Source organism: Podarcis vaucheri (assembly GCF_965113315.1).
Source record: "Podarcis vaucheri genome assembly, chromosome: 1".
Classification (NCBI taxonomy): Eukaryota; Metazoa; Chordata; class Lepidosauria; order Squamata; family Lacertidae; genus Podarcis; species Podarcis vaucheri.
Window position 1 is genome coordinate 95,654,750 of NC_138759.1, and position 24,041 is coordinate 95,678,790.

Genomic DNA, 24,041 nt, shown 5'->3' on the forward strand with positions numbered 1-24,041 from the left:
TGCAAAGTTGCTCCAAGGTAAATGGGGGATAAGGCCCCTTGAACTCAGTGGGGCTTACTTCTGACATGCACAGGAATGTGCTGCTACCCTGTGAGCAATGCAAGGAAAATTAGTAAGCCAGCTGATGAGGAAGTTCAAAATAAGAATAACGCATTAAAACGCTTTTACCATTTTCAAGATAGATTACATAATGCATGGAATGGAAAGCTGCTTCCCTCAAGCCCAACACGTTGTGGCCGTCCAGTTTCAAAGCAGTCCTCAAACAGAATTCACTGGCAGAATTTTGTCTCTCTTTTTCAATATCAGATCTGGAAGCAATCCTCTTAAACTCCTATCTCTAAACTAATAAAAACTCCATTTATGTGCCACTGTTGAGGGCACAGCCCACCCAAGGCAGCTCAGAATATCAAAAACATAACAATGAACAATCTTACAGCCATCTAAAACTGACAAGGGCAGCAACATTAAGTTATCAAAGGCTACTTAAATAGCAGAACAATATAACAACTAACAACAGCTATATTCTGCAACGTAGCTCCCTAGGTGGAGGGATTTTTTTTACAAAGAGGCTGTTTGAAGAAGGTGGGTTTTTAGAAATTCATGGTGCCGAGGTCATAGGCACCTCTGAGAGGAGGGAACTCCTATTATTGAACTGCCTCAGTTATTCCTTTCATGGGAGCCCGATGACCCATATGCAATTCTACCAAGATTATTTCCTATTCTGTCCACTGGATAAACAAACTCACCGTGTCTCCGATCTGAAGATCTGCACACTTCCTGACTCCAGGGTATGACAAGCCATCCTGACACGTGGCTGTGAAAGCTAGGTTGAGGTCCTCAGGGTTATCCCAGACAATTAGCTCTACTTTAGATCGGATACTCTAGAAAACGAAAAGAAAGAGTCCCATCAAATAAAATTTTTAAAAAGCACATATATCATTTCACTTCTTAAGACATTTGTAGGAACAAACTATGCACTAATGGGCACATCAAATTATATGAAACAGCACAGTGATCTAAGCTAGTATCCATAGTAGCGATAAGGAGCACCTCCCTTCTTCATCAGTGCCACATTCAATAGTTCTTGATGCCAGGGAAGGTTCCAGTTTCTAGCTGTTAAGAAACATGTTTAGGTTGTGAATCATAGATAAACAGAAGTGCTACTAAAGAATCCGGAGTGGCTGAGAAATAATCTTGCCTCTTTCCTGGAAGACCAATCCCAATATTGTGGAAATAATTGGGCATAACCACCACATATGAAAGGAAGTGCCTTGCTTTCCACAGTTTCTCCAGCACAGAGAGAGGTGAAGTTGAATGATTTATTTTATGAACAGCATATGAAGTAAGATACCACCAACAGAGTAATTTGCTGGCATTTTCTTTTATTCCAGCTGAGTCTGAGAGAAATGGAGGTTCATTCCACAGAGCGTTCCAAGATTCACTTTGTATTTGAATTTAAAGGCCCTGGGATTTTACTGCTTGTGTATTTGAGGATGAAGGGAAGTATATATACAGTGGTACCTCGGGTTAAGTACTTAATTCGTTCTGGAGGTCTGTTCTTAACCTGCAACTGTTCTTAACCTGAAGCACCACTTTAGCTAATGGGGCCTCCTGCTGTCGCCGTGCCGCCGGAGCACGATTTATGTTCTCATCCTGAAGCAAAGTTCTTAACCCGAGGTAATATTTCTGGGTTAGTGGAGTCTGTAACCTGAAGCGTATGTAACCCAAGGTACCACTGTATAATTAATAAATAAACATTATGAAGAGAAAAAATGGCTCTTTTAGTATTATTGCAATTTTGTCTAATGTACGTCTCAAAGTTGTTGAGGGGTCTGGTGGCTTGGGATATTATAACAATCACTGCACTTCCTAAATCTGTTCTAAGGATTCTTCCAAACCTCTTCACCTGCAGTGATGTTTGAACTGACTAAATCCCCTACATCCCCTCTCCAACCAAGAAACTTCACGGAATATAATTGTCCTACTGCCAAGCCCAGAGTTGCTTCTCCACCACTTGCCCCTTTGCCTGCACTCCTTCTCTGTGATGCTTCACTCACTGCCTCGTTCCTCTTCATCAGTATTCCAGTGTTAGCAAGTGGGCAGTACTGTACTGGCTTTCCAAGGAAGGAAACAATGAGTTGGGCACACGTAACTATAATGGTGACTGATTGTTTATCCTTCACTCATTACCATTGCTGTAAAAATAAGTTCAAACCTTTTATGGTCCCCCACTCCTCCCTTCAGGGTCTTTGTTTATAAGCATTCTAAATAGCTATAAAGATCCGTTGTCATAGTCTGGTGACTTTTACAATGAGATAAACAGGATATCAAGGATTTCCAAATCAAAAGCAGAGTAGCAGAAAGTCTCTGTGTTGTGTGTATGTGTTTTAAAAAATGCATCTCTGCTGGATTCTCCAACGTTAACATGGCTTGTTTTTCAATAGACCAAGCATGCTGCTCCCCAGATATAATTGGACTCCCAGCTCTCATCAGCCCCCGCCAGCAAGACCAATGGGCAAGGACAATGAGAGTTGTAGTCCAACAGCTTCTACAGGGCACCATGTTGGCTATGGCTGTCTTAATACATTAAAATACCAACGAAACTGGAGACTAATTATTATTATTATTAATAATAATAATTACTTATACCACACCCATCTGGCTAGGTTTCCTCAGCCACACTGGGCGGCTTCCAACAAGAAATTCTTCAACTCTAAATAATTCCAAAATTCTTGTGGCATACACAGCAACAAATCATCTGCTGCCCACATGCCAACTATCCTCATCAGCCTCCCACACAATCAAAACAAACGGAGGAAATGGGTATCCTTCATACATGCCATCTCCTTTTCCTGCTGTGATCTTTAAAACAAAAAGATGCTGCCAGTCAGGACCAGTATTACTGGGTTGAATGTGCTGCTGCCTTTATTATTCAGCACAAATCTACCCTTCTTATCAGGGCAGGGTCTATCTACAAGTCAAATACAGGACAAAGTACTCATGAGGGAAAGGGAAGTAATCAAAAGGAAGTAATAAACACTCTGGAACAGCACTTCTCTGTGTTGAAACATTATAGAGAAAACAGTCAAGAAACAGGATTAACAATGAGAAATCGGATAACAGGAATTCAAGCCAAGAGATGAAACCGTTAGAGCTCCTATTTTGGCTTCAATCCATCAAAGCAAAATAATTTTATGTTCTTATACAGCACCTATGTACAAAATCACCTGCATACAGTATGAGAAGATCCAACCTCAGAATCTCCGCCAAAAAGCAAGAGAAATAATTCGAAGCGGGTAATTTGTGTAAGAAGACAAATATCTGTTCATTATTTATTTACTGCATTTCTATCCCACCTCAATGTGATTTTAAGCTTTTGGAGCTTTAAGCTTTTGGAGCTTTTTTCATCATGTTGCCATGCATCCAGGCTTCTCATGACATTTGACCGATTCAGCAAAATTTTCCCAATGCCATTTTTACACCCGAAAACCAGGACATGTCAGGAATTTCCCTGATATATGGCAAGCCTGGGCTAGTGGGGATTTGAACTCCACTCTCCTAGGTCCTAGTCCAACACTCTAACCACTGCACTAGACTGGCTCTTCTGTAGTTCAATAGAGAAACTCAAATGTCACAGTTACCAGGGCAGAGGATGGCTGGTCAACAATGATGATGGAGGATGTGTGAAGCAAGAAGAAACAACTAGACTGAGAATCTGAAGAGAAATGGACTGTAGTAGTAAATTTAAGGAAATCCATAGATTTACAGTGCAGGACACAAGTTCAATTTTCTTACCAGCTAGGTGGCATCATCTGCACAACCTCCTTTCATGATATGCTTGCAGAGTGGCACGATGTTATGTCTGCTCCCCAATACCACACCTGAATGCATCTTTTATTTTGAGACTCCTTTGTAAACCACTTTGAGACCCCCTTGGGGCCACAGAGAGGGATGTAAGTATTCTAAATAATTAAAACATACAGACGAAGTTGATGACATCTAAACACCAAAAGTGAAAAACTCACATTGTAGGCCTTGACTATAAGCTGGATAATATTTGTAGAGTCTTGATTTAAAATCTCTACCGTCGTTCCAGGAATGAGGGCAGTAAGGTTCTTTTTAAAGAGAGAGAGAGAGAGAAGTACACAAGAGAAACAAGTTATTTAAAAACAAAGGAAATTATATCCTCTCATAAGTTTCATCAATATAATTAAAAAGCCACGATTTTTTAAATGGGAAAAACATTGGTCCTTGGAGACTTCTGTTCACTAACATTAATTAGGTGGAGGAGAATGGGAAATTATGTTCAAAGAGACAAAAGGTACTTTGAGCCTCTGAACAGTGCAGAGACATAATTCACTTTTAAGTAATAAGATTTAAGTAACGGCAGGCTAGGCTGAATACACTTCTGTTGGCAACATTCCCAAAATAAGGATTAAATCCCATAGCTATTTTTGGTGCCTTCATGATCACCAATGTTGATCTATTCACTTTAAGAAGCTTAGCTGCTTTTCACTGAAGCTCCATTCTGAAATTAACTGAAGAATGAAATTGGGAGGAGGGCGCACTGCAGAGCTGCTTGGGACTGCAACCCTAACCCCACTTATTTGGAAGTAAGCCCTACTGAATGCCAGCAGGACGTACCTCCCAGTAGACACGGTTAGGATTGCAGCCTGATTTGCACAGAGGCAAAGCTCCCAGGGCTTAAAGCCAGACCATAAGCACATTCTCAAGTGCTTTTTAATTCCAAGCAGCTCTTCCTTCCTCCGAAGTACTAGACATCTTAACACATTCTCTCCTCTCACCCCAAAACTCCAGTGGCAAAACTGCCACCTTGCAATCTTAATCAGACCTGAAAGAGTCCTTTCAAGCTTCTCAAGATTGGGGCAAGGATGGGGACGTTTCAAAAACAGTGGACAAATCTGCAATTGAGAGCTCCCAGTGTGCCTGCATGTGTGAAAATATGCCACATTCCTGCATGTGTTTATTTGTGTGTGCATGCATGAGAGTGTGGCCCACATCCACCTTGGCATGAAACCCCTGGAGGAGCTACAATGGCGCAATGCAACCCTCATAAAAGATTATCCACCCATGGAATGGGGTGACTTTCAAGGCCCACTCTGACTCTACTGACTTCCCCCTTCACTTTCCAGCAGGTTTCAAACAGGAAACCAGTTTCTTCCTCTTTGCGCCTAACACTTACCTTATAAAGAACATAGTGACTTTTCGTCACTGCAAAAATTAGGTGTATATTGTTCTCAGCTAGTTTCTCTGCAAGAAGAGCAAGAGAAGGATAATCCTAGAAAAAGACAAAGAAAGAGAGACCAGTGAAGACAAAGAAAATGAATTATAACTGCTTTGCAACTCTAATCCTATTTGCCTGCGAGTAAGCTTCCTTTTGAGTAGATATGCATAGAACTGTGCTTTAAAAGACTCCAAGCGTATACAATTATAGCTAAGCACACACATCTGCAAATAAGAGATTTCCACACTATGGATGTACTTTAAGACCTATTTCATATTACGGCATCCGTGTGTCAAGGAACGGAACTCTGTGGCTCGTCCAAACTAAAGCTGTATTCCTGGTTTGCCATCAGTTAAGTGCACTCATTATGATCACGTGAAAACTAGGCCAATTCACAGGGTTGTTGTTATAGAGGTAAATTACAGAGAATTGCCAGGGCAATTACCCAAAATAGGCAGCAATAAAATTCAAGTGCTTTTATTACAGTAAAACAAAACAAAAACAAGAGCAGGGCAAGTTAGTTAAAACTTGATAGGTAACAACTCAACCCACCCACACAATGGCATACATGAAGAAATGTGCCTTCCGCTGGCACTGAAAACTCAAAAGAATCAGTGGGGTGACGAATTTCATAATCAGGGAGCCACTACCAAGAAGGCCTCCCCTGTAGAGCTTAATACCCAGGAAGGCCTATATGCTATAGTGGACATTGCATCATTTAACTAGTTTCCAAGCAAATTAGTCGCATTAAGTCAGCCAAGGAACGAATAAATAGGCATGCTGCTCAATTCCCCACCAATTATGGGGTCAGCCGTTCTCTTTACCCTTTTTCATTACATCCCAAAACCTCTTCTCAGGAAGTTCTGCATAGCTTGCACTGAGCCATCATGGCCTCCCATCCAGGCTAAGACCTGACTGTAACCATGTGCCCACATTATGTATTCTCAGACTATTTTCTGCACTCTCAAAAGAAGATATAAACCAGTGGAGCTCTCCCTTCCAGCACACCCCCCATTACCCATACAAATGGCAGTGAAATAACAGCAGGAGAAGGCAGCATCTTGCCCCAGTATAAACAAGTGAAGGAAAATTTGGAGCATAGAAGAGAGCTCTGACAATAGCAATCCACTCTGTTTAGGCCATGTATCCATCACCTCCAGCTCAGAGCAAAGCTTAGTATGAATGTGCTATTAAGAATACTGTTTATACCCTCCACTTCTTGTTACATATAAAATTATAGGCAAGACGCTGAATAATTTGTACAGACAATTCTGAATACCTAACCTTTAGTGCCATCTGAATGCCACAGAAATTAACAAGACACATATTCCATGAAGCTCATTCACCTGGGAGTTTAGGATTGCAGCTTTAAGCATTTATCTATCCACATTAGTACTATCCATTTCAATGGAAATTAGACATGCCAAACTTTTCACTACTTCCAGCCCGTCTTGTGTGGACCGGCCAGTAATGTTCCCATTTTACAGATTGAGAAACTGATGACCAACCAAGGCCATCCAGCCAAGTCTCTGTTGGAGCAGGAATTTGTATCCAGGCCTTCCATTGTGAACCACACTGACATTCTTCCAATACTATCCTGGCAGAATAGATTTTCATGTGATTTCTAGGCTAGTACACAAATTACAGAAATGGCCAATGAATATGTATATTTACTGACTTTGTTTACTCAGGAAAACAAAGAAATGTCCTGTGGAAGGATTTAAGCCCATTGTCTAAAGACAGCAAGTTAGGAACACTTTCAACATGGAGGGAGGGGAACATTACATGCTCATTAAAGGGGACAATAATAATTAGGATTTGCAATTTGCCTGGCCTGCAGAAAAACAACGCAACAGCTATGCAAGAACAAAGCGGCTCTTCATCCAGAAAAGCCGAAGAAGGAAAATAGCTATCTGCAGACCTCTCTACTGAATTCAAAGTGTCAAATCAAGGTTTACCTTGTCCTTTGATTACCAATATTTTATTTATATACCGAGACAAATAAATGGAAGGACAGCACTTAGCTAGTAAGGGGCAAACAGAAGCTGAAACACATGACTGCCGCTGAAAGCATAATGGAGACACAACAAGTTGCACTAAGACACAGTAAGTTGTGAGACATACACATGGCCACTGTCTTTAAACAGCAGTTAAGGGTTTGGGGGTAACAAGTTGTTCCATCCTGAAATGAAATGCAACAAGGATCAGTGATACAGAACACTGATAAGGAGCAGTTGTTTACCTCACAAAACATTGAGGAAAGAGCTGGAATGAAGCAGGGACTCCATGCAGCAGCTTTTATATGCACTATTTTGCCTCATGCAGGGCTCCGGAGACACAGGGGAATGTGTTTTTAAAACTGTCTAATCATCCAAATGTGAAGTCAAAACAACACTGTGGCATTCAAGAGACCCTCAGAATGATAACTAGACATTGTACACATCCATTTCATTGCTATGCATTCTCACCAGTTGATTGGAAGCGGTGTATTCGTTGGCCTCATTCAGGTGGCACTGCCCGTCATGTGGCTGCACCAATCCACCCAGCTTCCCATCCAGTGCTATGTGTGGGACATCATCCGTAGTGAACACCAGCAAGTGAGAAGCCTCCTTCCGCCACCCAATCTCCTTCTACATTGAAGTCAAGGAAAAGAAGAAACCCGTCAGCCTTTGCTCATGCCAACAGACAACTTCTTCCTGCACCAAGCCATTGCATCAGGAGATAGGCATTGCTCAAGTATCATCAATAACAGAGATAAAACTATCTTGTAAAAGAGTTGTGAACAGAAACAAAGCCACAGGAAAACAATAAAAACAGAGCAGAATTATAACCATAACCTTCAAATTCTGTAACCAGAAATTCTAATGCAGGTATTGTAATAAACGAAGCAGAATTGTAAGTAAAAACATGCAAATTCAGTCCCTGGTGAGTAACTCGGAATGCACAGCATAATCTCTGCATGACATTATCTGCAGCAATTAAAATATGCTCTTCCTGCCACTGGCAGGAAGATATGGAAACCCAGTCCTCCAAATACTCATCTCAGTGGAATTAGGCATCATCCTTCTGACAGGAAACCCTCTTAAACAACTGACTCCTGCCTAAAACGGGCAATGGTTGCTCTAGCCACTCAAGCACAATGATGTTTTCAGTGGTCAACATACATGTTGCAGCCAGTAGCTGACCGCATGACCTCCAGGTCCAGCAAGATGCCATATCGGCTGTGAAGCAGGTACAATACCCCAGTAGCCTGTGAGACCTGCTTATTTGAAGGAAATACCCAAAAGATCAAAGGCTGCAAAGAGCAGGCCAAAGCAAAATATAAGATGTCATGTATGCACTGCAGCAACTAACTGCATTTTCCAAGGGGATATATTAGTTTAGGGAAGTTGCACCTCCTTTGAGGTCCACATAGACTTGGTCAACTTGGAAAATCAGATTTGCTGACCTCAAGTCCTGTAAGAGTTCACTAATCATGCAATTATCCCCCCCCGGGGGGGGAATATTCTATTACAGTCCCAAACTCTAGAATCATAAAAAGTGGCATGCATTTTAAATTTGCTCCTGAAACTTAGGAAAGCAGCTCGATTTTCAAACCAGCGAAAAAAGGTGTGAAGAAATAAAATTTAAAAAGCCATACGAGACATTATTATTAGCAGCAGGTGTAAAAAAAAAAATGCTGTCTTTAGTGTTCCCTGCTGAACACAGGAAATAACTCCCCCCTCCAGGGAAGTGACAAACATATTATCCTTTTATTATGCTGACAGCAGTTTGAATAAAAATTGTCTTTCTGCCAAGAGTGGAACTTTTGCCAAGGCAGCTGATGAGAGGCAACTGTGCCTGCACATTTAAGAAGCAGGCTATGTTTTGATCAGCACAGAAGCTATGGGTTTTATATATACATATAAAAGGAAAACAAGCAGCAGAAACTGAAGCTCTGTCAGATAGATGCAACCTATCCAAAAATAGTATCAACAGATTCTTAAAATAGGCTGTCATGCCATATACCTTACTAACATACCAAGGCAAAAAAGGACAAGAAAAGTATTTTACTACAAATGCTGCACCCAAATCCCAGTGCCAAATGCAGTCATTGTTCATAAACAAGAGGCATATTTAGGATCTACTGGCAAGGAATGCCACTGATGGAACTGCCAACCTAAGGGACAAGTAACAATGGCACTGCAATTTTTCTTCAGATGGAGACATATACTAGGGATAGTGGCACCCAACAGATACAGGGACACACAAATGTGCCAGACCCTTTCTTTTTGTGTACTTCGAAAGGGCAAACTAGCACATATACACTGTGGTGAGATGAACAAGTCCCAAGTCACAAATCTCACTATAGAGATGTATAATTTCCCCAGCTAACCTAAAAAGCACAAATTCCACATGGCGCACAAAGCTATTCTGAGAATTCATTTATCAGTGCCATTTTTAAAAGTATGTTCTCCCCACACACAATCAATTAACTTCCCATCTCCAATACCCGCAACCCCTACAGGCTACAAGGAATGGCAGATACAATGGTACCTTGGTTTGCAACTGCTTTGGATTACAACCGTTTTGGATTACAACCACGTCAAACCTGGAAGTGCATGTCCCTTTGTTTTAAAGATTACAACCCATTGGGGGGGGGGAGACCCTACTGGCAAAAGCGCACCTTGGGTTACAACCTGTTTGGTTTACAACCAGACCTCCGGAACGAATTGTGGTTGTGAACCAAGGTACCACTGTATAGTCAACCATTCACAATCTGCCAGAAGTTACTCACCTCACACACAGCAGCCTGCAAGATTGCGTCAAAGCCACCTTCTGGGGCATCCCTATTGCGGGAAACCTTCTGTTTCTGAACCTCTTCATTAAACCGGTCAACTTTATCCGTGAGGGATAAAAGGTGGCGAAATCCAAAGGATGGGACACAACTGGGAAATAACTTGTAACTAGAAAAGAAATGAAACATCATTGTGAGTCATTTGTCTGCACAGTGAGATAATAACACCAGAGTTTGTGTCCCACTTCATACCTACTAAAGCTGATCAAGAATGCAAATTCAGAGCAACTTTCTGGCTTGAAAAATTACTCAGATTCTGAATTATGTACAATACAGCGACACTGGAAATGAGAAACTTAATTTTGAAACTGAATATGCCCCAGACAAGAGTCTCTATAGAGACTTCTTTCTGAGTAAACTTGGTACTGGCTGTTGTTCAGGACTAAGATTTTGGCATGAACCAGGAAAGAAGCAGGCAAGCCTTAGGCCTGCTCCAGTTGGACTGTCCCTTCCAACCTACCCCAAGAGGGCAATATTCCATCAATTGCCCTGTGGGGAGGATCCTGATGACTTTTCAAGTAGTTAAACGATGTTTATTGTATTTTTAAAATACGTAAATTTAATTGGAAGCAACCTTGGAAATATTTATATTCCAAAAGATGGGAAATAAAGAATTGTAATAGATACATCAATATCTATGTGCATGTAGTTTAAATGAATAAGAAAGAAACTGGCCTGCAATTCCATTGGGGCTATATCAGGTGCTCATAATGTGTATGCAAAAGAGCCCTACAGATTTTTAAAAATTATTATTTCCCCCCTCCTTGTCATACTGTCACTATCACCTCGGCAATGTGAGAAGCCCACCAGGGAAGAAGAGGGGCCTGAAGTGGCCATGATGAACAACGGCTGCTGCTGCTGCTGCTGAAAGCTGAGGAACAGATGGAAGGAATGCTGGAAAATTCTGTTTTCAGTCTCTGTCACTCTGTCTTGTATTTACATGACTGCTTTATGTACTCATGTGGTTGAACTGACAAGCTCATTTCTCCGCATGGTATGTGCTAGAGTGAAGCAAGTCTCTCAAGTCTCCCCACCTCAGAAACTGAAAAACAACTATTCCATTTGAAAAGGACTTGTTTGCTTTGCTTTCACTAGTTCTATGGTTTCAGGAGAATAATTTCATTTTAATCATGCTACTTTCTTTTATAAGCATGAACAGGAGTCCCTAGAAGCTTAGCAGCTTCTAGTTCAGTTAGCTAATACTCTGTGATTTGAAGCTTAGCAGAGATCTTATGTCAGTGTTAAGTTGGGGTGGAGGCTTTGGCAAATTGGCCATCATAAATAACACAGAACCTCTATATGCTTGTTCTCTCCTCTTCATTCTCAGTAGTCATATATGCTACATACTAGGGGTTGTATTAAATGAGGCTAAACCAGTCTGAAAAACAGAGCTCTGTGAAGGGTGTAGAGGTGTCTCCTAACAAGTCACAGCACCCTTAGCAAACTACAGCCCAGAATTCTTTGGGAGAAGCCATGAATGTTTAAAGTGGTATGATACTGCTTTAAACGTATACTGCAGATGGGACTGTGGTTTGCAAGCAGAAACCATCCTCCAACCGAATAAGCATACCCTCTTCTCCCCTTCTCTTACCAGTTTTAATCATAATTTTAACATTACATCTGCACTGAAAGTAACCCCTAGTTTCAGGTCACTGCCAAATCATCTGCCAACCAGATTTCTGTTGGTTTCTGCTCTCTTCACTGTGCAGCGGAAGTGCTTGTCACAAGACAATGTTTACATTCCACAGTCAGAGCACTGTTGGGTTTTCCCACGGGAATGGGAAGCTGGATGTGACGTACACTGGTTTCCTGTTTTTCTCTCTGGTTCTCTCTCGGTGTTCGAGGAGAAGGACGGTTGCTTCTCTGCTCCCGCAGAGGCAAGATGCATGATTGTAATTTCTCTACAATGAACTGTAAATAAAGCAACAAAAAGCATGTGGCATGTACTATTCATCATTCCGTTGTGCAAACGGACTCTGCTATATCAACATTTTGGTTCCGGGCCCAGAAAGACGTAAATCAAACTGAGGATTAAAGACTCCAGCGTTCGAGTCGGAATGCCGGCAGAGGTACAGAGGAACGGATCGCGTTATCTGCTCTGCGCGTCAAGTTTGATTGATGAAGGTATGTGCTCATGCTCCCGGAGCAGCCTGGCAGCCTGCCAGCTCCTAGTTTATGGTTTTATGGCTGGACTTTGAACTTTTAAAGCCGTTTTGCCGTGTTACAGGCAAGGCTCTAAAGGCACAAGCTAACAGGCTTGGATGGCTGGGGAAAACGAAAGTACTTTTACAAGTGCTTTTGGCTGAAGCTGCAGGACTGTGACGCAGCTTGTTTTAAGCAGCAGAAAATGGCTAACTCAAAGCTGGTTGATGATTTTGGGATTCCTAAGCTCAATAAGAATAATTACACAGAGTGGGTGCTATATGCAGAGGCAGTTCTGCGGGAAGAAGGTCTGTTTAATGTTATTACAGACAACCCCCCAGCTCCAATTACAGCTGATTGGAATGCTAAGGATTCTAAAGCACGGGGAACGCTTACGTTGATAGTATCCCCAGAAGAGCTCTGTCTGTTGCGTGGAAAGACCACAGCCAGAGAAATTTGGGACACTTTAAGACAGGCTCACTTGAGGACAGAGGCTGGTTCCTCAATGTACTATTATGCAAAGCTGCATGATATGGCTCTTGCTGAAGGTGGAGATGTGCGTAAACACCTGATGGAGATGCAAAATCTGAGGCATGAGTTGCAACAGAGAGGACTCAACTTTCCAGAGGCTGTGTATTCCTTCATGATACTACATTCTTTGGGTCCAAGTTGGGAGTCCGTTGCCACTCAGATTGCTGTTCAGCCAACTGCTCAGCTCACAGTAGCCTATGTTACTGCCGTGATCCAGAATGAAGCAGATCGCCGGGGTGCTAGCTGCATGGGTATGGGGGAGTCTTCACAGACGTCATCCCAGAGTGCAGTGGAACCACCAGAGGGCGCCAAAGCTTTGAAGGCAGTGAAATGCTACTCGTGTGGACGTCTAGGCCATATGAAGAGGGAATGCAAATATCCCAGGGCCAAGACAGAGCAGCGCAGCGGAAGCTCATCGCGTGGAAAAGGCCAAAGCAAAGGCAAAGGTCCGGTCTCCAGGACAACGCAGCACAAGGCAATGGTCTCACGCTTCACTCCAAAGGTCGCAAAGGTCCAGAAGACGTCTAAATCTTTCTTCGTTGTTGATTCAGCAGCTACACACCACATGTGCAACGATAAAAGACTGTTCGTGTCTTTTACACCGCAGGAAGGTGCGATTCACCAGGCGGATGACCACACGATTCCCAGTCAAGGCTACGGAACTGTTGTTCTTCACAGTTTGGACTTAGAGATACATGATGTACTGTATGTTCCAGATGCCACACACAATCTTCTAAGTGTGATGCAGCTGAATGAACGGAACATTGACGTATCCTTCAAGAACAAGAAATGCACCATCACAAAGAAAGACGATTATGTATTGCATGCTGAATGTGTTGATCGTTTGTTTGTTTTGTATTATGATGATGTTGTGCAGAATGATACTTGTTGCATTGCAGGTTCTAACAAAAGTTTGCATGCAGAATGTATTCATGATTTTCACAGGAAATTTGGTCATTTGCATTTTGAGGCAGTATCTAAGATGCCTACCTTGGTTGAAGGTATGACTATTAAACCCTGCAGGTACCACATGAAGTGCAAGGCATGCGCAGCAAACAAGGTGAAAATGGCTGCGAAAGGTAAGGTGTCTAGTAGGCAAGCTACAGAACCATACCAGATTGTTCATGCTGATTTAGTTGGTCCACTATCGCCCTCTTTAGGTGGCAATAGGTTCTTCATGGTTCTCATTGATGCATTTTCTAGGTATATTTACGTGTACAATCTCAAGCAGAAATCAGAGGCTTTTCCAAGGTTCAAGGAATTCTGTGCTTGGTTGGAAAATGTGCATGGTAAAAAGATAAAAATTCTTTTCACAGATCGCGGGGGAGAATTCACTTCTCAGCAGTTTGAAGCTTTTCTGACTGAGAAAGGAATTCAACACGATTTGTCCAGTCCTCGCTCGCCATGGCAGAATGGGCTTTGCGAAAGGGCAAATCAAACATTGCTTCAAGGGTTAAAAACCTTGCTGCATGATGCAAATCTTCCAGAGAGTTATTGGGCCGAAGCTCTCTCATGTTTTCTTTACAGTTACAATCGCAGGTTATCTTCAGCGATTGGTTGTACCCCCTATGAAAAGATGTTTGGTAAGAAACCGTACATCAAACACATGAAAATATTTGGTTCTGATATGTGGATTCATTCACCACAAAGCTCCAAGTTAGGCAAACGTGGATTGCATGGTATCTTTCTAGGTTATCAGAAAGGTTCTTACAGAATAATGATGTCTGACTCTAAGACAATTAGGCTCACAAGAAGTGTTGAATACAATGCCAAGTGGGGGGAGAACGTGGGAATTTTCCAATGTTATCCTGATGACAGTGATGAGACTGAGGATAAGCAACAACAACCCACACCCACTGATGAAGGTTCTGATTCTGAGTCTGAAACTGAATCGGATACTTCAGAGGATTTCAAGAGTGCGAAAGCCTCTATGCGACCCTCTGAAAGCTCTGATCAGGAATTGGAAGAACCATTGTTCACAATAGGTCACTTTTCTCCTAAGAAGGAAGAGGAGAGTGTTGAAGACCAAAGGCTAATTCGTAGGTCACAAAGAGCCACAAAAGGCAGACCTCCAAAGAGATTTGCTGATGAATATGCTAAGACAGCAGTGGCAGTTGTTAAAAGCTCCAAGAAGGTATTTGAACCTTCAAGTTTCCAAGAAATCCAGGGTTTGGATTCTAAGGAAGCTGAGCCTTGGTTAAATGCTATGAAGGCTGAGCTTGATTCCTTAGAAAGGAACAAAACTTGGGAACTAGTTCCAGTAGTTCCAGGAATGAAACTGCTTGGAAGCAAATGGGTCTTCAAAGCGAAGACTGATCAAAATGGCAAGATAGTCAGACACAAAGCCAGATTGGTAGCCAGAGGTTTTGCACAGGTACCAGGTGAAGACTATCACGAGACCTACTCACCCACGGTGAGATATGAGAGCATTAGGCTTATGCTCAAGCTAGCTGCAGAGGAGAATCTACACATTAGTCACCACGATGTAAATACAGCGTTTTTGTACGGATCTCTAGGTGAATCACTTTATATGCATCCACCTGATGGCGTACAGGTAAAACAGGGATTTGTTTGTGCTCTGAAAAAGTCCCTTTATGGTCTCAAACAAAGTGCACGGTGTTGGCACACAAAACTCACTGAAGCATTGTTTTCTCTAGGTTTTCAGCAAGGGAAAGCTGATCCATGTGTGTTTGTCAAAGAGGAGGGGCAAAAGAAGCTGTACTGTTTGTTTTATGTTGATGATATTTTATTCTTTTGGAAAGATGTCACAATGTACAATAACGCCCTAGCTCAGCTGAAAGAGCACTTTGACATGAAAGATCTTGGTGAGGTAAACAACTACCTATCTCTGGAAATAGAGAAAGATCAAAGTGGTAACATTCTAGTACACCAGTCACGGAAAATTGCTGATGTGTTAAGCAAACTAAACCTGATGGATGCTAACCCTGTAGACACACCGATGACAACAGGTTATCAGGTAGAAGACACTGAAGAAGCATTTTCTGACACTACACTGTACAGAAGTGTGCTAGGCAAGCTAAACTTCATTGCCAGATGTTCAAGACCTGACATTGCTGTTAGCTGTAATTTGCTAAGCAGACAAGTTAACAATCCTACTGTTAAGGATTGGAAAGCTCTGAAACGCATAGCACGCTATTTGAAAGGCACTATGCATTACAGACTGAGATTTAACAATCAGAAGTCTGGTGGTCTTGAGATTTTTGCAGATGCAAGTTTTGGAAGTGACACTACAGACAGGAAAAGTACGTCTGGAGTTTGCTACATGTACAATCAGGGTCTATTTGATTGGTTATGCAAGAAGCAAACAACAATTAGCTTAAGTACTTGTGAAGCTGAACTGAATGCACTGTCTTATTCACTTAAGGATTGTGAATGGTTGTTACAATTGTGCAAAGACATGAAAATTCCTGTCAAATGTCCAATCCAGGTTTACCAGGACAACAAAGCATGTTTGGCTTTGCTGAATTCGGAAGGTTGTAAGCAAAGCACGAAGCACTTGCAATTGAAGGTGCAACATGCTAGGGAACATATTCAGAAGGGACTCGTAACGGTGTCCTATATGCCAGGTAATGAAATTCCTGCTGATGTATTGTCCAAGATTGTATCAAGGGATCAACACTGTACCTATGTACAGAAGTTGGGTTTGTACTGATATTGTACGAACACGCTGCCCAGTGATGTTCACAGAAAGGGGGAGGATGTTGGTTTCTGCTCTCTTCACTGTGCAGCGGAAGTGCTTGTCACAAGACAATGTTTACATTCCACAGTCAGAGCACTGTTGGGTTTTCCCACGGGAATGGGAAGCTGGATGTGACGTACACTGGTTTCCTGTTTTTCTCTCTGGTTCTCTCTCGGTGTTCGAGGAGAAGGACGGTTGCTTCTCTGCTCCCGCAGAGGCAAGATGCATGATTGTAATTTCTCTACAATGAACTGTAAATAAAGCAACAAAAAGCATGTGGCATGTACTATTCATCATTCCGTTGTGCAAACGGACTCTGCTATATCAACAATTTCAGATCTGGTATCAAATCTTGCTTAAGTTGAAAACCACTTAATGTTGGAAACCACTTTATGTTGAACCATAAATTAGGGAAGCAAGAAAAAGGGACACCGGTAATTAGCAGCAGCAGAGGGGGTTGGGGGGGAGAGAGGTGAAGGAAGAACTGCCTGTCTCCTGATTTGAGAAACTCCTGATTCCAAAGAAAAGTATACAGAGTGTGAGCATTGTATCTCCACCAGGCCAAAGATACTGACTTTTCTAGTAGGTTATGAAAATGTGGCCTTGAGTGGGTGTGATTAAACGGGCTCTGTAACCATGATAAGTTACATTAGAGAAGGACATACGTATGTTTGGTATTTTGCCTTCCTTGTAAATTTGCTGAAAACCCTGACTTCCCCTGCTGTCACTTTGGGGTTGAAGTGCTTTTCTTGTTCTGTGTTTCTAGCACAGAACAGTTTGGACGATGTGCACTAATTACACACCCCAAAAAACTGTTAATTAAAGTGCAGGAGATTTTGTCTACAAATAGTGGTTCTCTTCCACAATTTTGTGGTTTCATTCTCCTTTTTTCACACGGTTATCTGCCTAATTCAGGTGTTCACAGTCCACATGCAATGACAAGTCGCACAAATCAGAGGCCCACTGACAAGCCTCACACCCTCCAACACATCCCTTTCTCCAATCTCAGCCTTCCATGAACTGGAGAGCCAAATGCTAAAGTGAGGAGCTGCTTCTGCTTGTGAAAGCTGCCTGCCCGATTTAGAAGGCTCGGGGCTATTAGCATCCCTGATTCACATCACTTTCCCCCCTACAAAGGTGATGTGAATGGCAAACAATGACTGCATAGATGGAACGAGCACACAGACTGCAAGGATACGTAGACCAGAGAAGAAACAGTAGTATCCAGTATCCCTGGAGCTTTGTGCTGCACAGAGCCCAGAGCAGGTGAGCATGATGTCGTGCATAATAGGCCTCGGCTGGCTGACACGAGGCAACCGTCAGAGCGAAAATGCTCATTGTCCAGAGCCAAGCATTCATTGACTGCCAGTTTAATTTCAGCAGTTTGGTGGATTCCCTCATGCCCAAGGTTACTGACACTGGATAGAAGATAACAGGGGTTCCAGATGTGGGAATGCTTTGAAAAGAGGAACATGGAGTTAGGTTGCTCCTAAGTCTGCAGTCCTACAGGTACTTACTTGAGAGTAAGCCCCACTGAACTCAGCAAGACTTGCTTCAGAGTTACCATGCATAGGATTAGGCTGCAACTTTCAGGACGCACTGTATTTTAAAACTAATCTGCATGCGTGCAATGGACGCTACAGAAGACTCCCGCTTTAAAAGAAGAAAGGTTCTACTTTTCATGGATTTAGATTCAGGAACAATACTTGCATAGTTGATGGTCTTATCAATGCTTCAGATCATGTTCCTCACCACTAGCGACCCTGTTACCCCCTTCCCCACAATGATGCTGGCCAAAAATATATAAATTGCTATACAAATTCAATTTGGGGCAGAGCATGGGTAGGCAAACTAAGGCCCAGGGGCCGAATCCGGCCCAACTGCCCTCTCAACCCAGCCCACGGATGGTCCGGGAATCAGTGTGTTTTTACATGAGTAGAATGTGTCCTTTTATTTAAAATGCATCTCTGGGTTATTTGTGGGGCATAGGAATTCGTTCATTTTTTGCTTCAAAATATTGTCCGGCCCTCTACAAAGTCTGAGGGACTGTGGGCCAGCCCCCTGCTGAAAAAGTTTGCTGACCCCTGGGGTAGAGCAAAATGCAAGCAAGGCTGCCGAGACTGGTGAAAAATACGTATGCATAAAATAATTTGTTATTTGTTTTGGATGCAACACATCCGCTCAAAAACAAACTGCACACAAATGTGCATTCTGGCTGTGCCAGGAGTGTGGTTGGTGTGATGGGAAAAGGGTGTGTAAATGCAGTGTGTGTGGAGGGGGCTTGAGTGAGCCTCCAGCTTCTGTCTTTCTTATATAAGCTCTCCTTTTAAGTAAATGATTTTGCCTGCAGGAACACCTATACCTAACTATTAAGGTTAGGGTTAGAAAAGTCTCCCAAAGTGTGTTGTCAACAGAGCTTTAAAATCTCTTTAAACTTTTTCTTTCTAAAAGCCACAGTAGAGTTGCTAAATTATCAGGAACCACTGGCTTCATGCCAAATAAATTTGCCGTCACTAGGCACTTGTTTGAAATCCTGGAGATTGCTCCAGGAAAAAAGTATGAGACAGTAGTTATTAACTGCACCGAACATCCCTGCAAGTTAGACAGTAATACTAGCTGGGATCCAAAGAACTACTTTCAGCTGTGTAGCTCAAAGGCTTGTGATCATTTGGTAAGTTCAGGTTTGTTTAACTTTTACTCTTTGGCAGACACCACTCACCATGTATCAACTACTTTTGCAAACCACCCATTCCCCTTTGAGTTGCTTGCAGGTGTTTTGCAGGCCCACACAATCTGGGACCCACTAACACAACTGCAGCCCTCCAGTCTAGAAGGGACTCGCAATGCTTGGTTTTGCTGCCTTTCTGGGACCTGTAAAAAAAACCAGGAAGTTGTCAGGCCACAACAAATGGTAGATGGACCCAGTTTAGCTTGGTGAGTCACTCATCTATGCAGGCCTGGTCTTCTGCCATGCAGTCAGAGGGGACTTCCAGCCAAGAAAATCCTAAGCAAAGCACTAGACTGAATGGCCTTTGGATCCTGGCCACTGCCCTAATTTTACATACACAAATGCATAGGCCAAGAATATAAAGAATAATATTTTCAAAAACCCAAGGACCAAAGTTTCCACTTCCCAAATGTATTTATATCTGCACAGTTTAGAATATATATATATATTTAAAGGAATATAAAAACACTGCATCGCAGATATCATGATCCTACACAAAATTCAAAATGGACCTGTTTTTTCAAATGTGAGGTGTCTACTTTTTAATGATCCTGCAAGCTGTGAGGTCTTGCAAGCCCTTCCCTGCAGCCATGGGATGCTGCTGCAGGTTCTAGCTTGCTCTGCTCAATAGGAAAGAAATCTTATGTTCTTGCACATTCAGTGCCAAAGCAACAACTGTAGCAGCTGCTGGCCCTTTGCTTACCCAGTGCAAGGGTTGTTCTGGTATCTAGGTGCTGTGTAAGAAAAGGGAGAAATGTTTTTGTCCACGAAAGAGCCAAACCCAAGGCGGAAATTGCTGGTGAGCTTCCCCATCTCTTCAGCCAGCGTGGTTCCCAGATTCCGGATGTTGTCCAAATCATCCTTCATGGAGAGGGAAAGGTCCATCAAATAATACAGGTCCACAGGGTAGTCCTCTACCTGCCGAACGTGCACATGGAAAGGCGTTGGATCACCTGTGGAAGCAGCAGGTTTGTGGCAGGTTAATAACAAGCAAAAGGCAAGCCAGTTGTTTCCTTTCTTTGCCTTTTTGCATTCACTCAGCTGGCGGTGCTAAATCACCCCCTTAACTGTTACCAGAAATAGCCACAGATTCATGCCTGAAATATGAATACTTCTTCACAAAGTTTCCTGTTGCAACATGTAATTGATATAACATGCCAAAATCCAGACAGCATACTTTCCTTTTTGTAAAATCTGTAAGAGAGCCCTTCCATTAAGGCTTCAGTAGCAGCCTGGCAATTGCAAGGGGGAGCAACTGAAGCAATGACTCAGTTAGAACCATAGAACTGAAGCGTTGGAAGGTACCCTGAGAGTCTTCTGGTCCAACCCCCTGCAAAGCAGGAATCTCTAAAACATCCATGGCAGATGGCCATCGAACCTCTGCTTAAGAGCGTCCAATGAAGGAGTCCACCACCATCCGAGGGAGTCTGTTCCATCGGCAGGTGATATCAGGGCCACAACAATAACCCTGCAGTGCTACTCTGATGTGGCTGCTCTTTAGCTTGCATCCATACGGGCAGCCAAGCCACAACAATATTTCCTAGTTGTGAGACTTGCAGCTACTGGCTGGGAGCCATTTCATTTTTGTTGTTGTTGTTGTTTTGTTTTGTTTACCAATGCACTCAAGCTATTTCCCTGCAATAATAATAATGGATTAAAATCAAACAAATGCAATACTAAAGAGAAAGGGAACCAGAAAGGAAGAAGAAAATAAGCAAATTCATGTTGTTGGGTTTGGAACTTAACAGGTTAAGTTCTTCCCAGGATGCCACACCATTCTGACGTCAGTTTTGGAAGCTTGGGAGGAGCTTGGGAGGAGTTTGTCAGTCCCACTCGGTGTTTTGTGGGGAAAGGATGCAGTTTTGTCATGGCTGCAAATAGTCCTGGAAATTCCTATGAAATGTTGGAATAAAAGCTGTAAATAGACAAACCTGGACTCTGTGTGTTTGTCTGAGAGCTGAGACAAGCTACGTGACAGTTCTACACCGCTGTGTGAAGCTCTGCTGAGTCGTGACGGAAAGCCGCAGCAGAAGTGTGCCGGGCGGCCATAAATTGCTAATTGAGGTTCGCAAATCAATTAGCGGGAGTCACGGAGATCAAACAAATAGCCACAGGTTATGGGTAACCTAAATCACCTATCGTAAAACTGTCACGGAAGAGCTGCCGGGAGCTGAGAAATCTGCGGTGTCTAGCAGAGGAGCACGGAAGCAAGCAAGCAAGCAAGCTGAAAGACGCTGTTGCTGAATGCTGAAAGCTGTGAGCTGAGAGCAGCAAGGAATCGTTTCTCCACGCCAGAGGAGCTTTTGTGAGTACAGCTTGGGGCGATTTGGGAGAGCGTGAGAACATGGCAGATGGCCAGGAGGTGATTCAAGCTCCGTTTGAACAGCTTGAGGAACTCACCGCCCAAGCGTGGAATACCTGGGCAAGATGGGTGAGAGCGTGGTTTATAGCCACGGAGGTTTGGGACATTTCCCAGAGGGAACCAGTGCAACTGGTGGACAGAGATGCAGGAAGGCTGAAGTCTGTTTCTCTGGAGGAGAAAATGCAGAGGGAGAAGGCTATGAGAGCTGAGGTCTGCATGTTGAGAGCAGGTGTTCATGCTAGTTTGCAACATCACCTGGATGGCGTTGAATCTGCGTGTGAGGCCTGGAGTGTGCTGAAACGTCTGTGTGAAGGCTCAGCAGGAGGCCTAGGGCAGATGGAAGCTGAAAGCCTAGAGATGGCTGGAGCCCCTGTTCCTGATGATTTAGCCTCAAGGAGTGCTAGTGAGCAAGTCGGGGGGGCGGAAAGTTCCAAAGGCAAGTTTGAAAAGTTTTCCACTGAACCTGCTGGAATGGAGCGGCAGTTCAGGGGGGGCGGATCTGGCAAGGAGTGCTTTTCCAGAAGAAGGAGAAGGAGGCCAGCTGGGAGGAGCCCCAGGCAGTGTTTTTCCACTGAAGTTCGTCGTTGCTACATTTGCAAGTCAGCTGACCACGTACGCCGAGACTGCCCACAGAGAGCAGCTGCACAGGAAGGCTTCAAGGACACTTCTCATGGGAAACAGGCGGGTTTCCATGGCAACCGGTCTGGAAAAACAACCAGGCGTGAGACTGAGGCTGGTGGACGTGCCAGGTGCCAGGAGGAGACTTATCAAATCACGGCTAGTCTGGCGTTGGCTGAAGACAGCCGTGGGACAAGCCAAAAGCTAAGTTTTGTTATTGACTCTGCAGCTAATCGCAATTTGATTCCAGAGACACCTGCTGTCGAGAGGTGGAACTGCACGGCAATTCCTGCCGGGAAAACTGTACTGTTTGCAAATGGACAGAAAAGACAAATGACTAATGCTGTAAATTTGCATTTTTGTATTTTACAGGAAACGTTGGAGTGTTGTACTGTTCCTGGGATGCAACACTGTCTTTTATCTGTGCCTTATTTACTGAAAAAGGGATTTACGGTTTGTTTTCAGGGTGATGTGTGCACAATCTCCAAAGGAGGGAGGATGCTTGCCAAGGTTAAAAAGGGGCAGAATGATCTCTTCATTCTTAAAACGTCTCTGGAGGGTGGTGGGAAGGTTGAGAAAGCACAAGCACTGCGTGCTACAATTCCCAATCATGATTCATGCGTACATGCTTGGCATACACGTACAGCTCATAGTTCTCTTGAAGAACTACAGGTGCTGCCAGAAGTTTCCAACGGTTGTAAGATCTCAGAATGTGGACATGCTGTAAGTTGTGAAACTTGCAAACTGGCAAAGGTAAAAGGTTGCAGTTATCCAAAGGTTGAGAGGATAACCACTGGGCCTTTTGAACTGGTTCACATAGATTTGTGGGGTCCTGTGAAGGAACCAAGTCTGGGAGGGTCAAGGTTTCTGCTCTCGATGCAGGAGGATTTTACTCAGAATTCCTGGATACATGGTCTCAAATCTAAGGATGATGCAGCACAGCTGATCAAAGGGTGGATTGAGGGGGTGGAACAAAGGTTTTCCACCAAAGTGCAAGCTGTCACAAGTGACAGAGGAGCTGAGTTTACAGGTTATGCTTTGCAGAAGTACTTTCACAAGAAAGGGATACGTCACACAGTGACTTCACCCAATGAGAGGGGAGTGTCAGAGCTCAAGTGTCAGGCTCTGGTTAAAACTGCACAGGTGTTGCTGGAAGACTCTGGGTTACCTCCAAGGTTTTGGCTGGAGGCAATCAAGTATGTAAGCTTCACCTGGAATCGCACCTACAATTCCATGGTAGGGGACACACCGTTTGGGTTGTTGCATGGCAGGAAACCCCAGATTCATTTTTTGCGTATGTTCGGGTCACGTGCGTCTGTGCCGGTACCTGCTGCTTTGCAGGGGCCAGATGGATCCAAGTTCCGAAAAATGATCTTCTGTGGGTATGAGCCAACAGCAAGTGCATGGAGATTTGCATTTCCATCAGGTGATCAGAGTAAGTTGCTGATCAGTAAACACGCTGAGTTCTATGAGCAGGATAAAAAGACACAAGCTGCTGTCAAGCATGATGTTCTTTCAGAGTGTCTCTCAGAACAGGAAGATTATGAGGGGGAGGAAGAAGAAGCTGAGTCTGATGATGACGATCAGGTAACTGACCAAAGTCAGGAACAGGAGGAGGTATCGGTAGTTTCTCCACAAGTTGTAAAAAAGGAGGCCAAAAGCGAGCCCAGTTCCCCTGTGAGTGTAATGGAGAGGATTCGAAAACGTTTTAAGTCAGAGGGGGAATCCCGTGATGCTGAGGACACATTTCCTGGGGGCAGTGAGTCAGAGGTAACGTCTGAGTTTGTGCCCAGAAGGTCTAGTCGCACAACAAAGGGCATTCCACCTGAAAGATACCAGGCAACATGTGCGTGGGCGAGATTCGCACAGTGTGATTCT

The 24,041-nt window shown here is 43.4% G+C and overlaps 1 protein-coding gene across 1 annotated transcript in view; it reads right to left on the bottom strand.

Moving 5' to 3' along the window:
* The window catches only part of ITGB5 (integrin subunit beta 5), a 101,414-nt gene that overhangs the window by 45,749 nt on the left and 31,624 nt on the right, over window positions 1–24,041 (bottom strand). Inside the window, exons 4-9 of the mRNA XM_082235275.1 lie at window positions 19,887–20,136; window positions 10,023–10,191; window positions 7,714–7,875; window positions 5,204–5,299; window positions 4,026–4,115; window positions 747–881 (exon numbers count right to left, since the gene is read on the bottom strand). Coding sequence (XP_082091401.1) covers window positions 747–881; window positions 4,026–4,115; window positions 5,204–5,299; window positions 7,714–7,875; window positions 10,023–10,191; window positions 19,887–20,136 — 902 coding nt within the window. The remainder of the gene's footprint in view (window positions 1–746; window positions 882–4,025; window positions 4,116–5,203; window positions 5,300–7,713; window positions 7,876–10,022; window positions 10,192–19,886; window positions 20,137–24,041) is intronic.